Source organism: Kryptolebias marmoratus, linkage group LG22, assembly GCF_001649575.2.
Source record: "Kryptolebias marmoratus isolate JLee-2015 linkage group LG22, ASM164957v2, whole genome shotgun sequence".
NCBI classification, from domain to species: Eukaryota; Metazoa; Chordata; class Actinopteri; order Cyprinodontiformes; family Rivulidae; genus Kryptolebias; species Kryptolebias marmoratus.
In genome coordinates, this window is record NC_051451.1 from 20559365 (window position 1) to 20584538 (window position 25174).

Consider the following 25174-nt stretch of genomic DNA (forward strand, 5'->3'; position numbering starts at 1 on the left):
CACAGTATGTGTTGGGGATGACTCTCAGCTACTACCACACCAAATTGTAGCTCAACATCCTTAAAACTGACTGAGTTGTAGCCATTTTTGTGCTTAAACACATTTGTAATCTGTCATTGAGCAGAAAAAATGTTCTTAACTTAGGACTTTCTGAATCTAGGAATCCAATAAATCTATGCCATGAACAACCAGTTTACAGTCTGTTTTTATTGTACCTCTTTAATAAGGAAGTTGCACATCATTTTAGAGAACAATATTTATGTCGAACCACAGCCATTACCCTGAAAATGATCAGTAAATTTGCCACCTGGGTGCATTAACTGCCATGTTGCTCACGTTTAAAGAGGGAGAGGCGCGTGAATCAAACATTACTGCTGCGGGTCGTCCCTGGTGACAAAATAACCCTGACATCTATTAGTACAAGTAAAGGCTTTATCTTTTAAGAGGCTCAGGAGAGCGAGGAATGAAACCACGGCAGGCTGTTGGCTTCAGGGACAATGGAGGAAAAAGAAAAGGAAGAAAGGCAGGGGTTGATCGGAGAGGTGACCCTGATCTGGGCAATTTAAAGTAAATAAAAGGTTATCAATCAGCCGTTTTTACTCCGCTGTAGGTCTTTATCCCTAGCCAACGAGTGACTGTTAGTGTCACTGCTGTCTGTTAGCAGAATATCCCATGAACCACTGGATGGACATTATTGAAATTTTCTGAAATTAATCACTGGAGGATACATCTACAACCATTTATCATTTGGAGTCTACCTATTTCAAGATGGCTGCCACAGCTAATCAACCTTAGCAAACACAAAAATAGCAATACCTCAGCATATTTTATGGACATTAGGTTAAAATCTGGTGTGGTTGTGGCTGAGACGCTTACTCAACACATAGAGTACCAATATATCTAACAAAACTCCAAAAACAAATGAGATATGTTTAAAACACCTTATGCAAGGTTTGATTAAAATGTAATTTCTCATCATAAGATAATCTTTGTTTAAAACTCTGGCATAAAAGGTGGCAGCTGATATGAACTCCTTCATGACAGACATTTAATTAATTTAGCATTTAGTTGTTTTTGTATGTAATTCACTCACCTTGGATATATTGCTGGACCTACTTGCTGAATGACCCAGAGGTTTTTCATTCTGTAAAAGACAAAAAAAAAAAACAGCCTCAGTGAATAAAAAGCACACACACAACAACAACAAAGAAAAACCCACAAGACCAACCGTTTCATCATAAGTCATAGCAATTCATTTCATGTTTGCTCACAAAAAATTAAGTGTCCACCCCCATGCTGAAATAAAGAACGAGGAAATATCATTTTGACTTGGATCAGGAAAGATGGGTTCATGATGACTGACGCAAGCCGCGTTTCTCAGCAGCTCAGGAGTTCTGAGCCTTACTCTGTTGGCATCTTAAGATGGTTAATCAAGTTCGGTCTGGCATGAGACGAAAGAAAGACGAGCTGATTGCACAACGCATCCGTCCAAACTGCAAACCAAACGGTGTCACAATATTTGCATCATTACTGGGGGAGGGGGGCAAAACAAGCAAAAATACTTCCAGAGCTGTCAAGTCTTGTTATGAGGCTTTAATGATCTTCAATTTTCACTCGCCGTCCTTGGTTTGCATAAGAGACTGGGATAAACCGCCACTGGGGCGTTGTGCTTCATTAAATATTGGTGTTAAAGCCATGCATGCTTCCTTTATGAGTAATCAATCACCGTTACATAATGCTGACTTCACACTGAGCCTAATGGGTCGAGTGCAGAAGCACGAACGAATCGCTGCAGTGAGAAACCAGCACAGTGGGAACAGTTTTTCTACTTAACATGGCTCCATTGAATCATTGAGAGGAAAATAAAATATAGATTACTCTTTTCAAACTACAGACCACACAAAGACTAATCTTGGCTCAATAACTCAAACACTACTTGTATATAAATTTATAGGTTATGACTAATAGTTAAAACTCCACTACGGTCTCTTAATGACTTTTTGATTCCTTTATTATATATTTTTTCACACCCAGCTCAAAGATTTTATGTATTTTTCTTTCTCAGCATTACAAAACAAATATGGAAGTAGTCGAGAACTTCTACATATATTTTTATGTTCAAGTGGCCTCAACATGTACAGACATAATAATACAGCTGATCAAATAAATAAAACAAGTTCACTTGTTTTAAATCGCAGCAAACCCTCTCTGTGTTAGATAATGTCTGTGATTAGCTGATCCTGGCAAGTTCAGGTAGAATAAAAAAAAAAAAGACTGCAAGGACTGGACTCCCTCTGCCAGAACAGATGGATAATGATCCATTAAAAACATCAGGCTCTGAGGCTAAATCATGGCGCACCAACGTTTGTTGATCAGTGTGGAAAACAGATGAACAAGGTGTCATTTGCTTTAAAGCTGCAGTGTTAGGTAAAAAATATATTTTGGATTGAATGGAACTTGGATTTTGGGTCTTTTGCAAAAGTTAAATGATTTAGTGTCAGAATAAGCAGATTATTCCAAAACGAACATCTTATGAACCAACTAAAGTGTGAAGTAATACATTTTTCTGCAGAGTCTTCTGCATTTTTCTTTAGTTTTTCCTCAATTTCCACACTTTTGAATAGGGCACAAGAAACAAGAGCATGCAAAGATTAGAAAAAAATTCTTTCTAACGCAACCGGTAAATTTCTTGAACATTAGTGTGGGACCTTTCACAGTAAATTCCAGCTGTTTATAGAAGGACAACATGAAACACACACACAAATACACTTCCAAGCACTCATGCTGTACACAGACAACACAAATTGTTTGTGTGGTCATTAAAGGACTTCCTTGAACGCCACCATCTTTGTCACAGAAACTCATAAACTGAATTATTAGATGCTAACAAGTCTTCTAACTTCAAAAGTTCACTCTGCACAAACAACACTCACACCCACGTCTGGTCTTCCTCTGAGGAAAGGGCAGTTAATTTGTGCTCAACACAGAGAGGAAAGCTTAAACAGAAAAAAAATATATATCTTCCTGCGAGTGACCTTTAATTTTCAGCTGGTCCGAGCAACAAGACAACCTTCTATCACTGTCACTTTATGAGGATTAAAGTCAAGACAATTTACTGCTCATTCACCACCTTGAAGAAAACGTCAGCTGCAGGTATGTGGCCGGTTCCCCCCTAATATTAAACTGTGTTTTATTCTCGGTCCTTAAAGATGCACTTTCTGGCCAATGCTGTGACACAGCTGAAGCTTTAAATTCACACATACAAGTGTAGAAACAAGAACAGGAAAAAAAAAAAGTGTGACATTGCTGCGATTGTTGGTGTGCTGAGAAGACACAGGTGTTAACATCTGCGGGAGAAGAGAGAGCTTGAAGGAAGATGGTCTCAGTTTGTGTGAATTTATCTGTAATGCCAAAAGATAACGTCAGAATGACTGCAAACTCGTTTTACTTTTGAATGTAGTAAACACATTTAAAGTAGAAGAGATAAACAGTCCATTTTATTTAATTCAGAGCCAAAGAAAACATTTAAATACCTTCACAAGTCTAATCAGGTTCATGCTTATATCAACCTTAACTCGGATGTCTGCTCGACACTCCTGCTAAACTTCTGGACGGATCACACTGTTGTGAAATCTCAGAACTGGATGCCTAAATTGTCCCAGGATCTCAGAATCTGCCTGGACATGTTTCCCCATTTCAGTGTCATTCCTTCTTCCAAGCAGTCAACACAACGTCACACAGTGGTAAATGCGGCTCTCAATGGGTGCAGTTTTCTCAGAAAATCAATTGTCAAGTTGACGCAAAGGATCAAAATCCAGGATTTGACAGACGAGGATGTAAGGCACAACAAAGGGGGTTGAACAAATTGGTGTTTTCTGCCCTTAATACCCAGTTCTTTGTCAAAAATGGAATGCCAAGCAGATACAGAGCTTTTAGAAATAACAAGGTCTCCAATGTACTGCTTTTATAGACAGCAGTGATTAGAAGAAAGAACTCAAACATGGATGGTTAGATTAAATAGGGAAAATACTGTTTTATCAAACACAATTTTTTCCTTTAGAAAAAGACTCCTCAAGTGTCCCCCAGACTACTCTGGGATTTAACTTCACTCTCAACAAGGCCAGAGTCTAAAAAGGGGTCTTATTGTCTAGACTTATGCATATTTCTGATAAAGTTAGTTTCAGGTTTCACAGTTGTCCAAGTCTGTATTTCTTAATGTTAGGGTCTGTTAGCAGGCAAATCCTTTGATAATACAACTCTCAAAGTGGACTCAAATAGTCAAGCTTGTAAAAACAGAAAGCAGAGAGGAAAAAGGTCATTTTCAAATCGTCTCTCTTTTTCCACATGTCTGTTCTTGGCCTAAAGGGAAGAGAGACCTGATAAATTTTATGCATGAGATCTAGAAAGGCAAAACCTCAGTCAACTGCCTCTTTTCCACTTTTAAACCAACACAAATCTTTTTATATCAAATAATATTTGAAGGTGCTCTAACCCACTGGGCTCAAACTTTTCCTCTTTAATATCATCATCTTGGAAATCGTGAACTCTAAATGGTTGACAAATAAAATAATTAATAGGCCATCTCTCAGGTCAGCCATTCCTCTGTCGTTTTGCCCTGATTCTACTTGGGGTTTGTGATGTAGGAGTAGAGCTAACATATCCTTCACTAACCTATGAACGTATATGCTAAATTTGTTTGCAAATTAAAAGACTATAAAATGTTAAAAAAAACTGCATAAAGGAAGAAAAAAAATGTTTACAGTTATTTTACAGCAGCAACAAACTGATAACGGACGCATCACACATCCTTATATCTCTATCACTGTATCACCAATCATAAAAAACCTTTTTTTCATTTGAGTGTTTTTGCTGTAACTTAATTTGTTTCATCCCTTGACTTGGAGTATCATTCAGAATCCGACAGGGGACTTTGCTCAGACTTGTTGCCTCTGCTCTCCAGCACAGACTGAGCAACGTGATCTTCATTAAAAATGCTCATAGAAACAATTGCAGCAAACAGAGTTTGTTTTCTCTAGCTGTGCACAAGCCTCTAATGCTCCTTATAGCTGTCATGCAATGTAAGATTCCAGCAGTGGAAAAAAAAAAAAAAAAGGCTACCATCATTTCCAGCAACATGCAGAGGCAAACGTCTCTGTTGCCTGGGACGGTGTGATCACTTGTAAACACAGCATTAATATTACAACAAGCTGCGAGCGTGGAAAAGAGCACGAGCCCCCTTAAAGGCACCACAGAGACAGAACTCACTGTAACCTGCCTCTGAAGCACTCCTACTCTGCAGGACCAGAATTTAACATAAAAACCTGTTTCCAAAAGTTTATATAACCACCAACACAAACTAAAAGGTTGGAAAAAACATCTTCAAACCTAACGTAAGAAGCAAAAAATAAAAAAGCTACAAAAGCAGATTCTGTGATTTATAGAACATATATCTTTGTTAATTTCTCTAAATCCAATAACTTAGATCAGAATCTACCAAGCTCTATAACACCTTTCATTGAAAGTGTTACAATAAACAGCTTGTTTCTACAACCCAAAGTTGTTGTACTTTCTTTGCTGAAAAACGTCCTCTTTTACTTCATCTTCTGCCACAAGTTGCTAACATCCTGACAAGATGATGGCAGAGATAATGAGGCGACTGTTGAGGAATTAAATTAGTAAAATTAGTGGATGCAGGTGTCTGTGTGTGTAATTGCTCTCTTCCTGTACCTTTTTCTTTTTTTATATAAATGTCTTGGACCTGTACAGGCTGCTGGATAGAAGTCAAAGGTGGTAAAGTCAAAGGTTTAGCTAATAACCACAGTCCATTGACCTCCTGCTCCACATTACGCAGCTTGAACGGGCCAATCGGCGTGCTTTCCTTATGCCGACTGCACTATGATAAACTTTTCCAAACTGGAGGATATAAAACTAAGAACCCAGGACATTTAGTTTAATCAAAAACTCCACAAATGTCAACAAGTAAGAGAAAACAAAGCTCAGGGACAAACACAGTCCAGATAAAATGTGACAAAGCATACTGAGATTCATACAGACAGCCTAATCATGGTCACTATCCAACAGCAAAAGAATATTTTGAAGTAGAAAATTTCTGATCAACTTTTTGAAGGCTGCCAATAGAGCAAATACCCAGAATTCCCACAGAACTTTGTAATAATCAAAACTAAGAAAAACATTTTAATGTATAAACTGTATAAGAAGTGTAAATAGAACTAAAATCAAAATAAATGTTAAAGCTGCTGCCAGTGGCTCTTTATGGTCAGTCACCATGGTAACCACACACCTATAGCTGTCACTCCCTGACTGCCAAGTTAATGAGAGGCAGAAACAGACTGAAAATTTGGCCTCAAACACACTTGTACAAAAACCAGAAGTTTTTCCTTGAGGCTTTAAACTAGAAGAATTTGAAAAAGTCTTGAACTTTGAGCAGCAGAAGACTCAGATGGTGATACATATGAATTTTTTATGTTTTCCCAATGCTTTATATTAGAGATATGACAAGTCAAAACGAATTTTTTATTTCCAGTTTTGAAGAGAATAGCTTGACTGTGAGCTCTCTGCGTTCTGAGGGGATTTAAGAAAAAACTGAGTAATAGCAGTGAGCGACACAGTGGGTGAAAGAGGACAAAACCCTGTGCTGTGATGTATAATTTGTATATTTACAACAACAACAACAAAAAAAAAAACTGCTGTGGAAGTAAGAAGCGTTTGTTTAAAAAGATTTTGAAAATTTGAGACATTTAACCACCTTATAAAAAAAGACAACAGGCAGATGTTGCAGTGTGTACAGTATGCTGAACTAAATTTTGCTAAAACCCAAATCCATATTATGTTTTTTAATACATCTCAACAAAATCCTTTCTTATAATCTACATAAAACAGAGGAACTTAAGCATGCTGGCAGAAACTTAGCTGTGTTTATGGTGGGGAATGAAGCTCATAATGTGGTATAAAACACGTTGCCAGAGTTGGAAGTTGCTTTCTTATGGCTACTGGATGAACGATTATAAAGCTGTTATGAGGCACGTGTACTGTGTTAAATCATTTCAGCTTTTACTTAGCCGGCTTTAAAAACAAAACAAAAAACAAGGGGAAATGTTATTAAATCAATCTTTGTTACCAATTTAAAAACAAAAGTTTTAAAAACCTAATTCAAGTTATTTGACTAAATTAAAAGGACTTGTTAAGGTATTTGCAAGACACGAATTACTCAGTAAGTGAAGATTTCACTGAAGCATGTAAATAAAGATACAAGAAAATTGTTTCCAAACAATCCCAATATGCCTTCAGAATCAAAAGGAAAACAGTATCAGCTGCAGAAAAACGCCACAAAGGAACATGAAAATCTAAAAACAGGATTTGTGATTCAAATGGAAAAGGCATCCAGAAGTGCCAAGAAACAGAGTCTGTAGGTAAGAATTTAATTAACTTCTTTAGTTACACAACGATTCAGAGCACATCAACACTCCTGGAGACGATGTGAACGTATAAACACCAGTCACTTAGATTTTGTTCTGGGTTTGTCCAAAAAATAGAGATATATGTGGAGAATTTATGTCCAACTCTGACACAGATTATAAGATAGGAAATTTCCAAGAGAAGATAAAATGAGCTAAAAATCAGAAAATTGTCTCTGTGAAAAACTGCTAAGCAGTGCTGATAAAAACCAATTACACAGAACTGGAAAGGCCTGAAGCTCCCAGTCTGTAGTAATGGATTGATGTCGTGGAACAAACCTTCAAATCTGAAAAGCTCTTGACATACTGTCAATATTTCATATCTGTGTGCTGATCGTTATTTACTTAACAAATCAAAGAATTGGGCCACCTTTATTTATATATTATGCTGAATTTTGCTGCAGTTAAGTCAGTGCCATATTTCTTTACAGTGAAAATTCACCATGATTCCTCTGCCTAAAAAAAAAAAAAAACAAGAAAAAGAAAAAAAAAAAACCTCAACTAAATCACATAAAACAAATACCAGCAAAGTTGATCGTGCCACTACAAACGCATCGCTCACCAGGAAATTTCAGCTGGTACAAACAAACACACAAACACATGGAGACATTCGAGCAAACGCAGCATTTTTCATCTCCTCCCTGATCACAAGTGACACGGCCTCGTAACATCCACAACAAAGGGGACGCTTCGGGAGAGGAAGTCGGGCCTTTTTGTGGTTTCCTGTCCCAGCCAGTGTCCGGCGGTCACTTAAGGAGGAAATGCAGGCTGACTCTGAGTGGGCAGCCGAGCAGATGAGAAGTCTAAAGTATGTGCAGTAACAACATCCAGAGCTTGGCTGGCCACAGACTTCTAAAATATAAACACAAAAGCAAACAAAATAATGCCAGAGCTTTGTCTGAACCGAAGGAAAATGGATTTCATGTACTGCAGGATCGTGCAGTTAAATAAAATCTTACAAAACAACTGAACATAGTTGGCATTTCCTATTTGAGGGGATTTTTCCTTTTTCTTTTTTCAAACACAAGATGAATTAATAAACGAAATGAAGTGGCAGCCAGCAATATTTGTGTGTGTGGGTCTTAAAGGGTGTGTGAATTATAAAACCACATCATACTGAGTTTGAGCAAAACTTCAGGGGAGGAAGGAAACGACTGCAGTCGGTTCCTGCACAAATCTACAGCTTTTGACTGCATGAATAAAAAATCTCAGTCTGGGTTTACCAGCAGGATGTATGCTGGTGGTTTTCCTATCACCACCACCACCATCACCACCTCCTCCTCCTCCTCCTCCTCCTCCTCCTGCTGCTGCTGCTGCTCCTCTCATCTCCCTTCATCTCAGGCATAATTACATCAGTGTGTCCAAACAGGATATGGTAAACTGAGACAGTGACCGTCATGTCGGGGACCATGTAGATGTAATCCAGCAGGGCCGCGTGGCATTATTACAGACGGAATATCAAAGTCTAATTTAACCGTAATGAGAGCTACAATAAAAAAGCAGATCTGAAACGAATCTTTGGGGAATGTGTGATATAAGCAAAGTGAAATCCAAAGAGGGAGTCTGCTCCACAAAAGGAAGAGCCAAAGATCTGTTGGTATAATTTAGCAACTATGCAATGAAGCCATATTTAATCAGTAGCAAACTCTTTGCAATTTACTTGTTCACATGACATACAAAATTATTTATGACTCGTGTGGAAAAAGTCAAGCTACAGATAATTAGTTCAGCGCAGTGCTTTCTAATTAGATGCATTATTATTAATAATATCATATCCCCAAGTGATAAAATCATTCACTCAGAGGCTGGCAGAAACAAAGAGGCGCTAACAGAAAGCAAAAAGGTCAAGTCAACAAAACTTGCATTGAAGACTGTGGTATAAAAAGCTATTTTGTTTGAAAATACAGTGATCAAACTGTTATTTAGCTGAACGCAATATTTCAAGGCTGCATAATTCTGTCTTCTTCACATCAGTCATGGCTATTAAGCATTATTTGGAGGAGCAGTCTATATGCTTTTTAGTTTGCAACCATCGACTGAGGTAAAAACATCCAAGTTGGCCTTAAATGACTTGAAATGGACGTCTATGTCCTAATAAGGTTCCTTTTATAAAGTGATTCATTAAAGTTTTATAAAGTAGGTTTTTCAAAAGTTTGTACACTTCTCATAAAACATTAATCATTTAAAAAACACTGCCAAAAAGTGAGCTTGCTTCAGTGTATGAACAGAGTCAAGTACTTTACTTCAAAACTACATAAACTTTAAACTTTATATACTCATTAAGATTAAAATCTCTTTTCAAAGGGTGACCTGGCCAAGAGGTCAGCAGCACATGTCATAAATCAAAACAATTAACAATCTAGGACAAAATAATGTTATTCCCACATAAGCTGTTTTTGATATCCACGTGCAAGAGCATTGCATAATAATGATCTTAACTTTGTATCTACAAACGTTCATCAAATGCAGGTAAGTTACCGCCAAGTGTTTGATATTTGAAATGTAATTTATTAAGAAATGAATAAAAGCACAGCACCTGATCTTGACAAATAGTGACGTTGCCTCATTGTATGAATAAACTATTTATGATGCATTATAAAATCTTTCATAAAGGGGCCCTTATTTTGATGAAGCACTACCTGAAATTCAGGTGTATTTATCTCCAGTGATCACTTATGGAAACTAAAACCTGTTTGAACATTAGAGCCACGTGGAAAAGCTGAGTCTCTGAACACAAACAAATACCTATCTTGTGAGTAAAACTGTCATGGCTGCACCAGGAACTCCCTCTGCAACATGCCCTGTCCAGCCTCATCATCTCTCGGTCTCTCTCCCTCTCATTTTTCCCCTCCATCTCCCATGTAAAACAGCTTTAAGCTTTGCCCTGACATGTGACTTCCCTAATCCAACCCCCTCTCCCTCCAAACAGCTGCAGATTTGACACAAAGCTGTGCGATTTGGTTCATCAGTTGATGATGTGATATGCTAAGCTCTGCATCAAGACGGACAAAAACTATTTCCATGTCTGGTCGTTCTGCCAATGAGGTTTTGAACATTTCTGGAGTTCTTTGCAGCTAGAGCTGCAGATGTCCTGCCTCCTTTTTTGCACAGACGTACAGTTAAATGCCAGGACACACGAGGATACAACACTGGCAGGGACAAGGATTTGGACGGTTCCTCCATCATCAAACACTGTGACAACGTGCGGACTGATAACAACGCTATCAGGAAGTTCTACACCAAATCTGCAACCCCCCACTCTTCCAGAACAAAGGACAGCACCACAAGGGAAACTGGGTCAACCTTTCAGACCGAGGAAGTGGCAGATGCTCCTCTGGACTGTAAAAAAACAACATCACATCCCCAAAAGGCAGAGCCGAATACACAAATAAAAAATGAGCAAAAATTATATCAGTACACACACACACACACACACTAATCCATAACCCCCTGAAGGGATAGATGAAGTCTGTTCTGTCAGAAAACACGAAACAAGACAAAGCACATATTCCTGCCAACTCTTTCATCTCATGGCTGCTGGCGTAGAAGCACTCCGCCATCACCACTGAGACAAAAGGCCTCACCATAACAACCAGTAAAAGGAAACAACAATGAGACCCCTCCTCCGTTTTTATCACCATCATCACTGATTCTCTGCATGTAAAAAAATGGTTTCACAGCATAAAAATTACACCACCACCAACAGCAGCGATAGAAACAAGAACATGTACCTGGATTTTCATTTTCCAACAGGAATTCATGGTTGCTTCCTGGAGCCACCTCACTTCTCGGTCTCTTTCTCACACACACACGCACACACACACACACCCTGTCACACTCACACACCCTCACGCAGACAATGGTTGCTCAGGAAGGTTACATTTCCCCCCTGTCTGTAAATCCTCGAGATGAGTCCAGATTGCGAGAGTCCCAGACAAAAAAAATAAAAAATAAATAAAAAAACAAGACAAGCCTCGGCAAATACGGAAGTGGAGCTGCAGCAACAATGCCAGCTGTCACCGTGGCGACTGCAGGACAGGCAGGACAGAGGAGAGACAAAGACCGATGAGAAGACAGGTGGAGTGGACTGAATGCTCTACATTCTTCTTTTCAAAACACAAATACTCAGGAAGTGGTTCTGCTGCTGCTTGTCCAGGCTTGCCTCCCTTCTCAGCTACAGAGCACACACACTCACACACACACACACACACAGTCAGTCTGCTGCTGTAATCCCATTGGCTGAGCACTTCATCCAGCTGATCTTGACAAGAAGTGGGGGAGGGGCAAACTGCTGTTGAATCATTCAAGAGGAAGAGGTGTCCTTTAAATAGACCGTCTGCTCTGCGCACTGAGCTGAACCATAAAGCACCCCCCATCTAACCCTGCTTAAAGCCCATCCAGCACCATCACACACACCAACAGCCCCCTCCCTCTGAATCCACCACCGTTTAAAGACAGAGTCATCCACTGAAGCGCTTATAAACCACTATCAGCGCCCACCAATCAGGGAGGCTGTTACTAACACATCCGCCAATCTCCTGTGAGCAAAGAGAGGTGCAAGGTGGAGCAGAAATGACAGAAGGTAACTCATGAGACACACACACACACACACACACACACACAGCTGGATTCAAGGACGCAGCATAACTATCACTCACATGCTGACAACACGTCAAGCAATGTCCACTAATAAACACATAAAGTCCTTCTTTTCTGTACAGTCACTTAGAATAATGATGTCAGCACGTTTCCAGAAGTAAAGCCAATAAAAAGTGAAACAGAAAAGTGGACCAAAAAGAATTATAGATAGGGGGGAGAAAAAAAAAGAAGACAGATTATGTTAATTTCAATCATGTTAAAAACAAAACAAAACGGGTTTAGGACACAGAAACGGCTAATTATTTTACCAACAGGTCATTTTTTGTATGAACAGGCATGTTTAAATCCCATTTGGTTCATTAGAATCAACTCTAGGACGCTATGGATGACGGTTTGTGCTGAATACAACTTCTTTCCCCACTTTGGATTGCTCATTGAAGGATTTAAAAAGGATTAAAAACTACAGATTGGTTTTTGAGACAAAAATAAAAAAAAAGAGACACTCAATGATTTAAGTATTTAATAAAAATAAACATAATTAACAAACAGCCATTATTATGATTTTTTTAATTCTGCTTTGATTGTCCACGCCGCCTAAAGGTAAAAGGGTAATGTTTACACCTGGCTGTCTGTGTGTTTGTTTGTCATGTTAGCGAAATATCCCATAAACCATTTCACAGATTTTAATGAAATTCTCAGAAAGTAATCATTGGACGTACATCTACACCTGGTTGACTTTTGCAGTCATCCCATTCATTCACAGCTAACAGACGCACCCAACTCAAAATGTCTAAAACTCAGTAATTTCTACAGATATTGAGCTAAAATTTGGTGTGATAGTAGCTGAGAATTATCCTCAATACATACTCTGAGTGCTATTCTTTCTTGCAAAATCCTGTCGTATTGCATAAGATCGCACATAATGTCATTTACAAGGTTTTGTAACATACTTAGTTTAATATCTACAATATTATTAAACATTTTTGTGTTACTCTTCTGTTTGACATTTGATTAATTTTGTTGTTTACATTGCTATGTAAAACGCTGGTCTGAGTTTGTCATCTGTATCATCATTTATTCATGATGTCATGTAGTGCTCGTGTTCAGTGCTCTCGTTTAGTGTTCTTTAAGTACCTCTCCAACAGATTTGGTTGCGTTTTATCAAATATTAACAAAAGAACAATTTTCAACATAATTGAAACAGTGAGACCCGTCATCTCTGCCTTCGTGCTGAAGATGGCTCCGGCTCTCTTGATCGGATAATGAGCTGAAGAGCACTTTACTTTCACCGAGTCAAACTGCTTAAACAGCTTTGGTCTCCAAATACAGTCTTACAGCAGATCCACTGGCACGGCCACGCCAAAGCCTTTACACTGAGACTCATCCGACCGTCAGCAGCCAAAAATACACTCCGGTGCTCAGACGTCACCTGATCGCTTTCTCACATGTTTGCATAGCTATAGAGTTAACATAGTGAATAAAACCAGCATAATAAATGTTACTGACAGTAAATTCACTTAAAGTAAAATAAAAGTCTTGATATTTATTATATTCATGAACACCTCAGATCTCAGTTTGAAGAAATAAGAGTTCAGTTTTGACCCATCTGAAAAGCCCACGGCTAGCCTGAACAAGGCCACGGACCTGTTCTTTGCTGTCGTCTTAAAATGACTTCAGTCTCAAAGATTTCTTGGTGCTATACGCAAATTCTATTTTATAATCCTTTAACACTACGGTCAATGTTGAATTAAATGTTAATTATTATTGAAGTAAATGGTGGTGGCAGCAGCTAGCTATAGCAATTCTAATGCAGCTCATAGTTTTACTAGATTATAAATGTAATGCACAACTAACAGTGGCAAAAAGATTATTAACAGTGTTTGCATAAAACTTAGGCCTTAAGACTCATCTACAACAGTTAAGATAACCTTTCCATAAAACCCCACTTAAAAAGATCTGAACTACTGATCTACGGCTTTTTCCTTTTGAATTGGAATATATTTATACTGCAGTTTAAAGTAGTACTTGAACTTTATGTGATTATTTGTTGCATAACAAACCAAAACACTTTCTTTCCTGGTATTTAGGAATATTTCAGGCTAATGCTCATTCACACTTATTGAATTCTTCTCTGTAATTTTTCTTACAAAAACACAGACAGTACTTACTGAATTTATCTGAAGTTTTAAAAAAATGAAGCTAAATTTATGATAACCAAACCAGGACTGCAGATACTACACAAGGTCAGTTTTATCTCATGTTTGTCTCTTCAGTTTTGCACAAACCGCAATGTTCCACTCAAATTCCTATCCAATCATGCAATTTTCTCCTGTTTATTTTAAAACTAAATAAAAGCACAACACCAGAAAGAGCAAACTGCGTCTGTGGTTTGTAAATGAACGCTGTGAAATTGGATCCAGGCAATAGTTTGGGTAAATTATGAGGCAACAGCAAGCAACAAGAGAGCGGGTGATTTCCCTCAGCATAGAGTTTTGTGGAGCTAACATCATTTAGAACAACACAGTCTCTAAAGATGAGGGCCATGCATCAGATTCATAGCACATCATCACAATGCCAGCACCGATGTCTGCCGGTTTAAAGACAAAGAAGCATCAGCTTTTCTTTTTCTGAACACATCACAACACAAAAGAAGACTGTCAGCTGGTGACTCAGCCAGCTAACAACGCTTTCATTCCAACCAAACAATTATCTGACGGTCTTTCAGTGCAGGTGGACACTTCCAATGCAGAGCTTTTTGAGTAAAGAGAAAGCAAAAGTGAGTCACGAAGAAGAACCCTTATGGTTGGCGTTTGCGTCAGTAAAATTTAAAACTACAAACAGCCAGAGTTGCCTTTAAACAAAAAACAAACTGTATTTAACTGAAATATGCAACACATTCAGTGATGTGGTATAATTCATCATTTTCAGATGCAGGGAAATAGTTTTGTTTTTTAGCTGTTTAACATCTCATGAAGATGCAGTTCTTGCCAGAGGTTAAACTGATCAGACCCGTTGACTGGATGCAGATTGAGATTTGTTCTTTTCTTTTGCTTAATAATTGACAGCAGCCATGTCTGAGCACACTAAAATAAAAAACATGCTTCAGGACAAACTCGGGAAGGTGCTTAAAACTTTCTGAGCCCTTTGCTATTTCTTTAATTAACTATCACACATCCTACTGTAAACACTGGTCCAGATTGCTTCTTTCTACATTTTTTATGTGTATTAGAATGTAAAAACTAACTTTCTTGGCCATTAAATAAAATGGCTAAAACCAAACAAACAAAATACATAAATAATAAGGAAAAATCCACCATTCCCTAAATGAATGCATATTGCCTGTCACCTTTCATTTTTACACAAGAATCACTTTATTTTGCAAACATTAAAGCATTTTAGTCATTTTGGACAAATCTCTATACTAATTTTATGTGGAGTCTTATCAAACTTTGCAAGATCCCCCATGATCTTGCAACAGACCGCACAATCTTGTGAGATCCTGTGTAATACTGTGAGATCTCATGTGATCTCATGCAATACTTTGAGATCCTGCCCAATATCAGGAGATCTCGAGTGACCTCGCATAATCTGTTAGACTCTGGTGTGTGTCTAAGGGATGACTCTGAGCTCCTGCCACACCAATTTTAACTCAATATTTATAAGTTTGACTGCGTTTTAGAAACTATTTGGTTTTCTAAGGTTGATTAGCTGTGGTGGCCATCTTGAATCAGATTGACTCCAAAAGGTAATCAGTTCTTGATGCAAATCCAATGATTGCTTTTTAAAGGTTTTGTTAAAATCTGGTCACTGGTTCTTAAAATATTTGCTAATGAAAGAGACTAACAAAGGCACACATACACACTCACACAGATGCATAATTAATTTCCACAGTAGGCAGCAAAAACTGGCTTCAGATTTCGGAAGATCAGCATCTGCCATTAACCAAGCTCTAATCAGTTGATTTTCAGTTGTGCAACAACTCTAACTGAAATATTTGGCAATCTGACCAGAAAATGGTGATTATCATTCTGCATAAGTGAGACAACCCTCCTTCAAGGAACTGTGTCATAGCTTATATGTGCAAGTTGTTTTTAAAAAACAGCAGTTAGGTAAAAAAAAAAAAAAAAAATTATCTATTGACATTTCCAGTTGACTTGTTACCTTGGTAAATTCTAACATTGAGCCTTCTGACATGTTTTAAATGGTGAAATTTTGATCTTTGTACATCATTCATTTCCAGTAAGCCCGTTTCAACCACTGTATGTATACAGTTCAAAGCTACATTATTAAGTCTCTGATTTATTATCACACTAGCAAGGCATAATGATAAATAATGTATTATTGATTAAAAGCAATAGAGTTCAGTAATGTAGTTATGGAGAGTGTCTGACAAAACACCACAACCAAAAAAAAAAGCTGCCTGTTATCAGGTTTGATCAAGTCTGAGACAAGAATGCAATGCCAAGCAAAGTCAAAAACCCAGCAGAGGAAATAAAACAAAGGAGTTGGATGGAGTGAAAGAACAGAAACTTAAGGCAAAATGAAAAAAGGGACAGGAGAGAGAGAGACTGAAAGCAAAGTAAAAACTCTTGACAGTCTGATTCCTATAAAGGGAGAAATATGTCAGCTCTCCTGCTGGGCATGAAATTGAGCTGTAATAGCCTTTTCAGTTCATATTCAAATACAACCATGCATACTGATAACTACAAGTCTGCAGCTTGTACTCCTGCTGAATCGCTCACATCTACCTATGATTAAGAGAAGGAGACAAGAAAAATGAGAGGGAAATGAAGGAGAGATGATCAGTGGAAGAAAAAAAAAAGGGGGGGCAGTACTTGTTTAATCCTTCACTTTTTTCTTATATCTGCTGAAAACAGGTGCAATGCTTTCATTTGGAAATTTTCATTTGTACATCTCTTTATAACGCTGCCTAGGACAGTTTCCAAGCCTCGTTTGTTTACAGGACATAATCCTCAGACCAAAATAAAGAAGCATAAATACTATGTAGGCCATCTCTGTGCCAGCAAGGCCACAGCACCAAGACATCGACTCTGCATCCAAAATATCATCTTACTGACTGTACAGAACCTTTATAGATTTGCGGCCGTTCTCCTGGCGCATGTCATCTTTTCAATTTGGCACCCTATGGAGCACATCTGCCTGGACCGGCGAAAGCCGATGAAGACTACTGAATGGGCTCCCGCTGTGAGAACATGCGAGCGTCAGCAGGGTGCTCACATGGAAGCGCAGGGGAACAAACTCTAAAGTGACCCCTTTTTCAGGGCTATTTCTGTCCAAGCTGGAAGTCCAGCATCACGCATGTGGAGGGGGCAGTGTGGACACAAAGGCTGCTCTGAACGTACATTTACCACATGATGTTTACCCTGGGTGAAAGGTGACACACAATCAAAGAAATTAAAGATACAAGAAGGGGGTTTTTAACATTTGAGGAAAGCTGCAATGATAAAATAAATAAGAATTGTTCATGTTCAACTTTTGTCTTCGTTAAAGTTCAAAGCAAGTGAGGAAAATGTGGATTTATCGCAACTGATGTTGTCTTCTCAATATTAAACAATATTATGACACATCCCCAGATTTTCCAGCAATGTGCAGCTCTAATCAAAGTGTGTACATTTGTAGAGGGTTTGCAAAACAAATATTACAGAGTTTGAAGTCAAAGTAAAAGAGTTGAACCCTTTTTGACATTTCAACCTTTCAAAAGAAGAAAGTTGGACTTGACAAACTTTTGTCAGAGCATCTTGGCCAAATAGATTTCACAAACACCAAGCCAGGTTCAAAAGGTGCCGCCTAATTTAGCCAGGATAAAACAATCCTGCTAAGATATTCTATGCCTTTTTTTTAAACCATGAGACTGATTACAGATTAACTGATGCTGATATGAAAGAATTACTTTTTTTAATTAAACAATGTTGATGAACATTTAAAGCGTAACATAAAATGGGTCCTAAAAGGAGTAAAATTATGCATTTTTTCACAGCAGTGGTAATATTGGTGCAATCAAAGATGTTCCTTTTGTGAAACCTATTTAATATTAGGGTAAACCAGGAAAACCAGAAAATCCCAATTTATTTTGGTTTGTTAAAACACCCGCCCCCAGAATTCTTTTACGTTTATTAATTTGAGTTTTGTTCAGTTTCAGTTTTTGCCATCTTTGAGTCAATCTTATTTGATGAGCACAAAAATTAAACTGCTTGTTTTTAAAAGCGTAAAGTGGGGAGATCGGCTGTATTTTTGTTTGCAGACAGTTTCCTGGCTTCAGATTTCAATATAAATGCTCTTTATCACGAATGAGTGACCTAATTTAGCAAAAGGCAGGACAGGGTGAACTTAGAAGAAATATGATAATAAACGAGGTCAAAGTGTAGAGAGGAGCCTGTCGTAAATTAGAGGCAGCCTGTGATAAAAGTGTTTTGTTACTGAGCTGTTACTGAGAAGCTCCACTTCACTAACAGGAATTCATTTACCTAAATATCTGTTAGATTCACCCAACGCTGAAAGGTGGAGGTGGATGATAATGTTTTTGTCTGCCTGTGTGCGTGCGTGTTCATGTGGCTGTTAGCAAAATATGTCCTGCACCACTGGATGAATTCAAATGAGACTTACAGAAAGCAATCACTGGATAATCATCTACAACTGATTAACTTTTAGAGATGACTTGATTCAAGATGGGTGCTACAGGAAACTGAACTTAAACACAACAACGGCTGTAATTCAGTCAATTTTACAGACACTGTGCCAAAACCTGACATGGCAGTAGCTGAGAATCATTCCCAACACATACTCCAAGAGCTACTCACTGTACAAGATTTATGTTTTAAACCTTTACCATTAACTGTTTGAGTCAACCCGGTTTGTCTGGGAGCAAATATCTAATAGGCCACTGGATGGATTTTAATAAAACTTTCAAGAAGTAATCACTGGATGTCTGTCAATAACTGATTAACTTTTGAAGTTAACAGCTAACTTCAAAACAGCCACAGCTAATAGGCATTACACAGAATTGTTAAAACTCATTCAATTTACCAGATATTGAGCTAATATTTGATGTGGTGGTAGGTGAGAGGCATTACCAGCATATACTTTCATATTGCATAAGATGGCACAGAATGTTATTTTAAATGTTTGACCAAAACAGCTTCAATGCCATCATTTGCCAACATAAAACAATCTTAGTAAAAAAACTCATGAAAGATGGTGGGCGATATAGATCCTTCAAATTTAAAATAAATTGAAACAATTGTGATTATTATATATATATTTTTTGTTATTACATTTGGAACAAAAAAAAGCATATAATGTCAACCTATACAACAAAAGTACACCCCAGGTCCTTTTTTACCTCAAAGAGACACACAACAGCAACATTTTTTAGAACCTTAATAGTTTTACATGAAAAAGAGCTGACAATAATAATATGATCCATTTCTGTATTTAGAACCATTTAGATACCATCCGCTCTGCATGATGATACCCTATTTCACCTTTAAAGGTCAGGGAAGCAGCTCTGAAGAGCTTTAAACCCATATAAAGCCTCGGAGTGCGCCCCACAGACAGGTGCAGGAACATATTTCAGCAGGTTTTAAATCTTTGTTCTAAAAAAGGTGGGAAAAGTTTACCAGTGGTGCATATGTAAAATTAACCCTAATGTTCTGGAGGAGCACATTCAAATAAATATATTTTATAGTGAATTTTAATCAGAATAAGGTATTTTTTTTTGTTACCATTAAAATGAAAAGTCATCAAACCAAAAGTGATCCTACAGCGTTAGCAGCTCAGCAGTTTCACAGCCAGATTTATTTTTGAGACTCATTCAGCAACTTTTAAAAGACAAAGTGACAATGTGACTCCTTGAAAAAGCTTCTGCTCTTTCCAAAGGAGAGATTTGTCAATATTTCTTTGCAGAACAGGATAGTCGTTGGCTGTGTGTGTGTGTGTGCTGTGTGTTTAAATGAGGGATAGGAACCCTGGGGGAACTTGCTGGAGCAGCAGTGCCACAGGCGTAACACACAACACTCCTATCTTTGTCAAGATCCATTAAAGACTTGTTGGACTCGCTTTCATCTCACTTTTAACTTGACGGTTAACGCTGAAAACGTCGGCTGAAATGTACGGAGATTTGCACAAACGCTCCCGGAAAGCGTGTGCATTTAAATACTTTTTTTCGTAGACATCAAAGTGAGAAATGAACGTGAACCAGAACATTTTGAGCTTAGTTCAGAATTCCAAATGGTGAATTAAGAACATAAGAGGGTTTTTTTTTTTAAATCGCCTGCTATCGAAGGCGATAATGTTTTTGCCTGAGTGTGTGCACACATGTGTGTTTGTCTGTAGCCTTATCTCATAAACCACAGGACTGACTTTATTCAAACAACATCAGTTGTGCATCTATAAATGATTACCTCAACCCCAATTCAAGATGGCTGCCACAGTGACGCGAATTTAGTCAACACAAAAATTGCTACAACTCTATAATTTTACACGTATTGAGTTAAATTTGGTGATAGTAACAGAGTTATCCTCCCATCACCTCTGACATATTGCATGAGATTGTGCATATCACCAGAAACAAGGTTTGACCAAGACAGCTATAACTTTATAACTTATAACTTTTCTCTCATAAGATGATAGTTAAACACTCTGGCATGAAGGGCGGGGACCGATATGCATTCCTTCAAGAAATGCTAGGCCCCGTTTTCTTCTGTGAATCGACCTGCACTACTATTACACAGACTGATTATACACCTCAGTTTGTCTGTCTCGTCTGTTGAAACAGAGTATGAGCTGTAAACCTTCCTGCCAAATCAACATGTTTTGACGTGAATTTCCTGAGCTGGGAGCTATGAGTCACCATTTGTCAGGTTACTGTAAGTAGAAAAATTAAAAAAAACAATTTTTTTTTTCTCAAAAGAATAATCAGCTCCAAACTCTCCCACTCTGTTTAACTGATAACACTCCAGGTTTGGTTTGTGTCTTTGTTCTTTATTACAACTTAGATAAAGATCTGGTGACATTTAAAAAAAAAAAAAAAAAAAAAAAACTGATTTAGAATTGGAAATAGATTCCTGCCAGCACCTGCACAGAACTCTTCGAGCATGTCAGAAATGGTGTTTTATCAGGGTTAGGAATAAGAATAAAAAAAAAAAAGGTGGCTGCAAAATATCTTTTTGCTTTTTTTATAATTTTGTTTTATTTGAATTTACAATCAGCACCTGCGGCTGGGGGTAACCGTCATAATAAAGATAGATAATTTATCAGCACGTATCAGGAGTGTGTAGCAACAGCAAAAAGTTGGCAACAAATTTAGACTGCTTTGGCACTTTTAGCCTGGTGAATAAGTGAATCCGAAATGCTTCTCAAGTTGCACCAAAGTGCTACAAAGTATGATGACAGCCCCTCTCACTTCATTAGGCCCCCATGGTATGCATGTGTGTGTTCGCTTGGTGAGATGAGACAATAAAAGCTACTTGGATGCAGACAGAAATACAGAGCCTTGATGGCAAAGCTCTTGCTTTTGATCTGGCTGACTTGATGTTTTGGCATCGAACAATTTGAATGAACAGAAGCTTAGAAAAATAGAAATTATTGTGCAACCAAGCAAAGACTTAAAACTGATTGCCCACCAAAGTGCTCTGCTTTGGTAATACATTTTACTGCCAAGAGGAGAAATAATTAAAGAAACTGCGTGCATTTTCTTCAGTATGTGATCGTTTCTTTGCCCGTTTCAGCCTCACAGTAGTAAAGAGCTCCAATAAATTCATCATCTGCACCTAGCTCTGCAGGAACGACCTCAATACAAAAGGAAAACCAAACCATCCCACATCCAACTCCACTGTTTGCGTCGCTCCCTTCTGGGCCAAAGTCCACCAGCTATGACATCATCAATCCTCACCTGCTGGTAAAACAGATGGCGCCTCATAGCTGACCCCATCCAGGATCAGAAAACTGCACCGTAAATGTACTAATTAGTGTATTTTACATTTGTAAACTCTGAACTCCTTAACTACGTCTTCCTCCACTTCTTCTGTCTTCAAAGAACAAAGATCTAAACAGGATGTTGGAGTCGTTCGCAGCTTCCCTGCAGCAGACGAACCCTCTGCAGGGAGTTCTTGGCACACAAACACACCTGGGGCTACAAACATACCCACTCTGCGTGTAAAACCTTGGATTCCTGCCTTCATCTGTGCCCAATGAGTTCAAATAATATCTGGGAGTCTTTCAGCTATTATGTCATCTTATTGGAATTATGGACAAACAAACAATGGGGATATGTAATATACATAGTTCCCAGAGGTCATTCTGCGACAAGACATCCGTTTTAGTGTTGTTTTTCCAACAAAAGGTTTCAGCAGAGTCTCTTCAGATGGTTTTGTTTCTTTGCAGCTCAGCTTGTTTGTTGAATTAGGATGTTTTGAATCTCTGCACAACACTGGGAAATGGCTCAATCCACTTCATTATACAACAGTTACAGTACCTGGGGCAAGAGTCTTTGATTTACGCCACCCTCTTCCACTCCTAACTCTGATGATAAATGAAGCTTGGAGCAATAAATCCGTCCCCCAACCTCCTACTCCGATCACTACTTTAAGTACTTTAAGCTCTAACCGTTTCTTTCTTTCCTTCTTTTTTTTAAACTTTAATATTAAAGTGTTCCAAAGAGGCAGCAGAGATTTGCATTTAAAGGTTGTTTGTTTTACATGCTTCATGGCTGTAATTTACCTAAGGATGTACTTGCATTTTTAATGCCAAATGATACTTAAAAATGGCCCAATGGCAAAGCAAGGAACCTTTTAATAATTTTAATTTCAGTACTATAATTACTTGTAATTATGAAAAAGAAAAAACAAAACAAACCCAACCGAACAAACACACTTAGATAAGGCCCAGAGAAGAAAACGGAGAAAAATTGTGAGAAAATATGTTGCAAGTCTGTACTATATGCATTAGCACATCACTGAGAGGAGTTGGATCAAATGATGCTTCCAGGTTCATGTTTGGTCTTCTAAGAGAGACAAAAACATGAAAAGCCACTCTGAACGCAGACGGTTTACTTTACCACCCCCTGCTGGCGCTGTCCCAAATGGAGCCTCAGTTCAAAGTGAACACCGTGTAAGCTCCTTAGTGTGTAGCAAACATCAAATTTTACTTTCAAACAGTTTCACAGAACCAAAGCAGAAAATTAAGAACAGTTAGTTGCTTTAACAAAAACAAACTCTCATGTGGATCGGTTCAAATTAATTATAAAACATTATGATGTAAAAAAATAATAATTTAAAGGGGTGACTGTGATGAGAACTAAAGCAGAACCACATTTTACACCACAACACTGTTTATGGAGCATACATTTGATTAACTGAAAGTCCTCCTCTCACGGCTGGAGGACAGTTTCAGCTGTTAGTGCCACAGTCGACAGGATGCTATGACAGCTAGAAGAAGAGGGGCTAACACTGAATGAGCAGAACTCAAGACCGAGGTCGTCTCTGTGAAAGAAGACTCCACAGCAAATCAGTCTGTGACCATTAGGCTGAAATTATCCACTTCACCTCAGGTTAGGAGGAGAGACACTGATGGGAAGACAGAAGAAGAGCAAACTTTTACAGGCAGTCTTATAATGAGCGTGGAGCTGAAATCCCAGTTGTCCCCCCTCTCGCCACACACACACACACACTCACTCTCACTTTTCCATCAGAAACATATTGTATTATTCCCTATCCAAGCCTACATGTCATTCGCATTTTCCAACACATTTCCATTTCCTCAAACCTCCTCCCAATCACTGCTCCCTTCCCACTCCACCCTGTCAATATTAGTCTGGTCAGCTCTCCATCTGCTTCAGGCAAATATCTTAAGAAAAGAGAAGCACTTTCACATGAGAGATGGCACTGAGATCAGGTCTCTGAAAGAGAGCAGATGGTGAGACTTCCCTGATGAAATCTTTAGGGGAGGTGCCGGCTCAGTGCTAATCTTCTAATCAGAAGGACGAGGGGGTTTGAACCCCAACCCCACCACATGTCGAGGTGTCCACTGGCAAGACACCGAGTCCCCACACTACTCCTGATTTGTCTGTTTGTGTGTAACAGAACACAGTGAGAATAAAAGCACAGCAAGGACTGATTAATTACTGAAGGTCTAGCAGTCCTTGAGGGAATGCATATCCCCCGCCGCCGTTCACGTCAGAGTTTTGATGATGAGAGGAGATGGACTTCTAGCCGTTTCAGTCAAACACTGAAAATGAAGCTATGAACAATCTCATGTGATACTGTGAGATCTTGGGAAACATCTTAGTGCTCAAAAAATGTGTTGAGGATGACTCTCAGCTACTACTACTGGCTAATGTTCATTAACTGTGGCAGGCATTTTGCATCTAGGCTTGACTCCAAAAGTTATTGAGTTGTAGATTTACATTAAATGATTACTTTATAAGAGTTTCATTAAAATCCATTCAGTGGTTCATAAAATATGTTGCTAACAGACAAACAGGGTTGACTCCAATAGTTAATCTCAAAGTTTAAGCACAATCATTAAAGCACGATAAGCCAAACTGGCTTGGAACAGTCAGAATATGGATAAAGGACATCTGGAGGTGTCCAAGTGTCTGGTTCTGGTATGGTTTTGTCCTGTGGATTGTGGGGTAGAGTCTCTTTAGTGTTTTTAGATTGTTGTTACTTCCCACAGATACCAGCCCATTAAACTGGTATCGGAGGAGTTTGGATGCTCAGACTTCTTGTCTTGTTTTATGAGCCGAGCAGTCTGTTCAACTTTTATCACACACACAGCTTTACAACAAGTTTGACAAACTTTCCTCATGGCTTAAAGGCTCAGAAACGGTTTGCTTCATTATCTCGGCCCCGAGACAACAACCTGATACAGTGCGCACACTAAAGAGCACAATAAACACAAGCCACTTTCAGAGATAAAACAGTCCAGGGACTGTTCTGTTCCAAGCTCCAAAACAAAATGCATTAGTAACATTCTTACAGTTTATTCAGCCCTCTTAGATAAAAGTGAGAGTTTTGTAGATTTCAGAGTCATAACAACTGATTCAGGACACTGCAGGGAGATATAACAAGCAGCTAATAAAG

At 38.4% G+C, this 25174-nt stretch overlaps 1 protein-coding gene across 4 annotated transcripts in view; it reads right to left on the minus strand.

The window, feature by feature from the left end:
- Window positions 1-25174, minus strand: part of march8 (membrane-associated ring finger (C3HC4) 8) — an 80162-nt gene that overhangs the window by 22063 nt on the left and 32925 nt on the right. For 3 of the 4 annotated variants that reach the window (XM_025009163.2, XM_017432432.3, XM_037973666.1), the window contains exon 3: window positions 1094-1144. In XM_025009163.2, coding sequence (XP_024864931.1) covers window positions 1094-1144 — 51 coding nt within the window. Of the gene's footprint in view, window positions 1-1093; window positions 1145-11206; window positions 12072-25174 lie in introns of those variants that run through there. The other variant, XM_037973667.1, reaches the window with a different exon arrangement.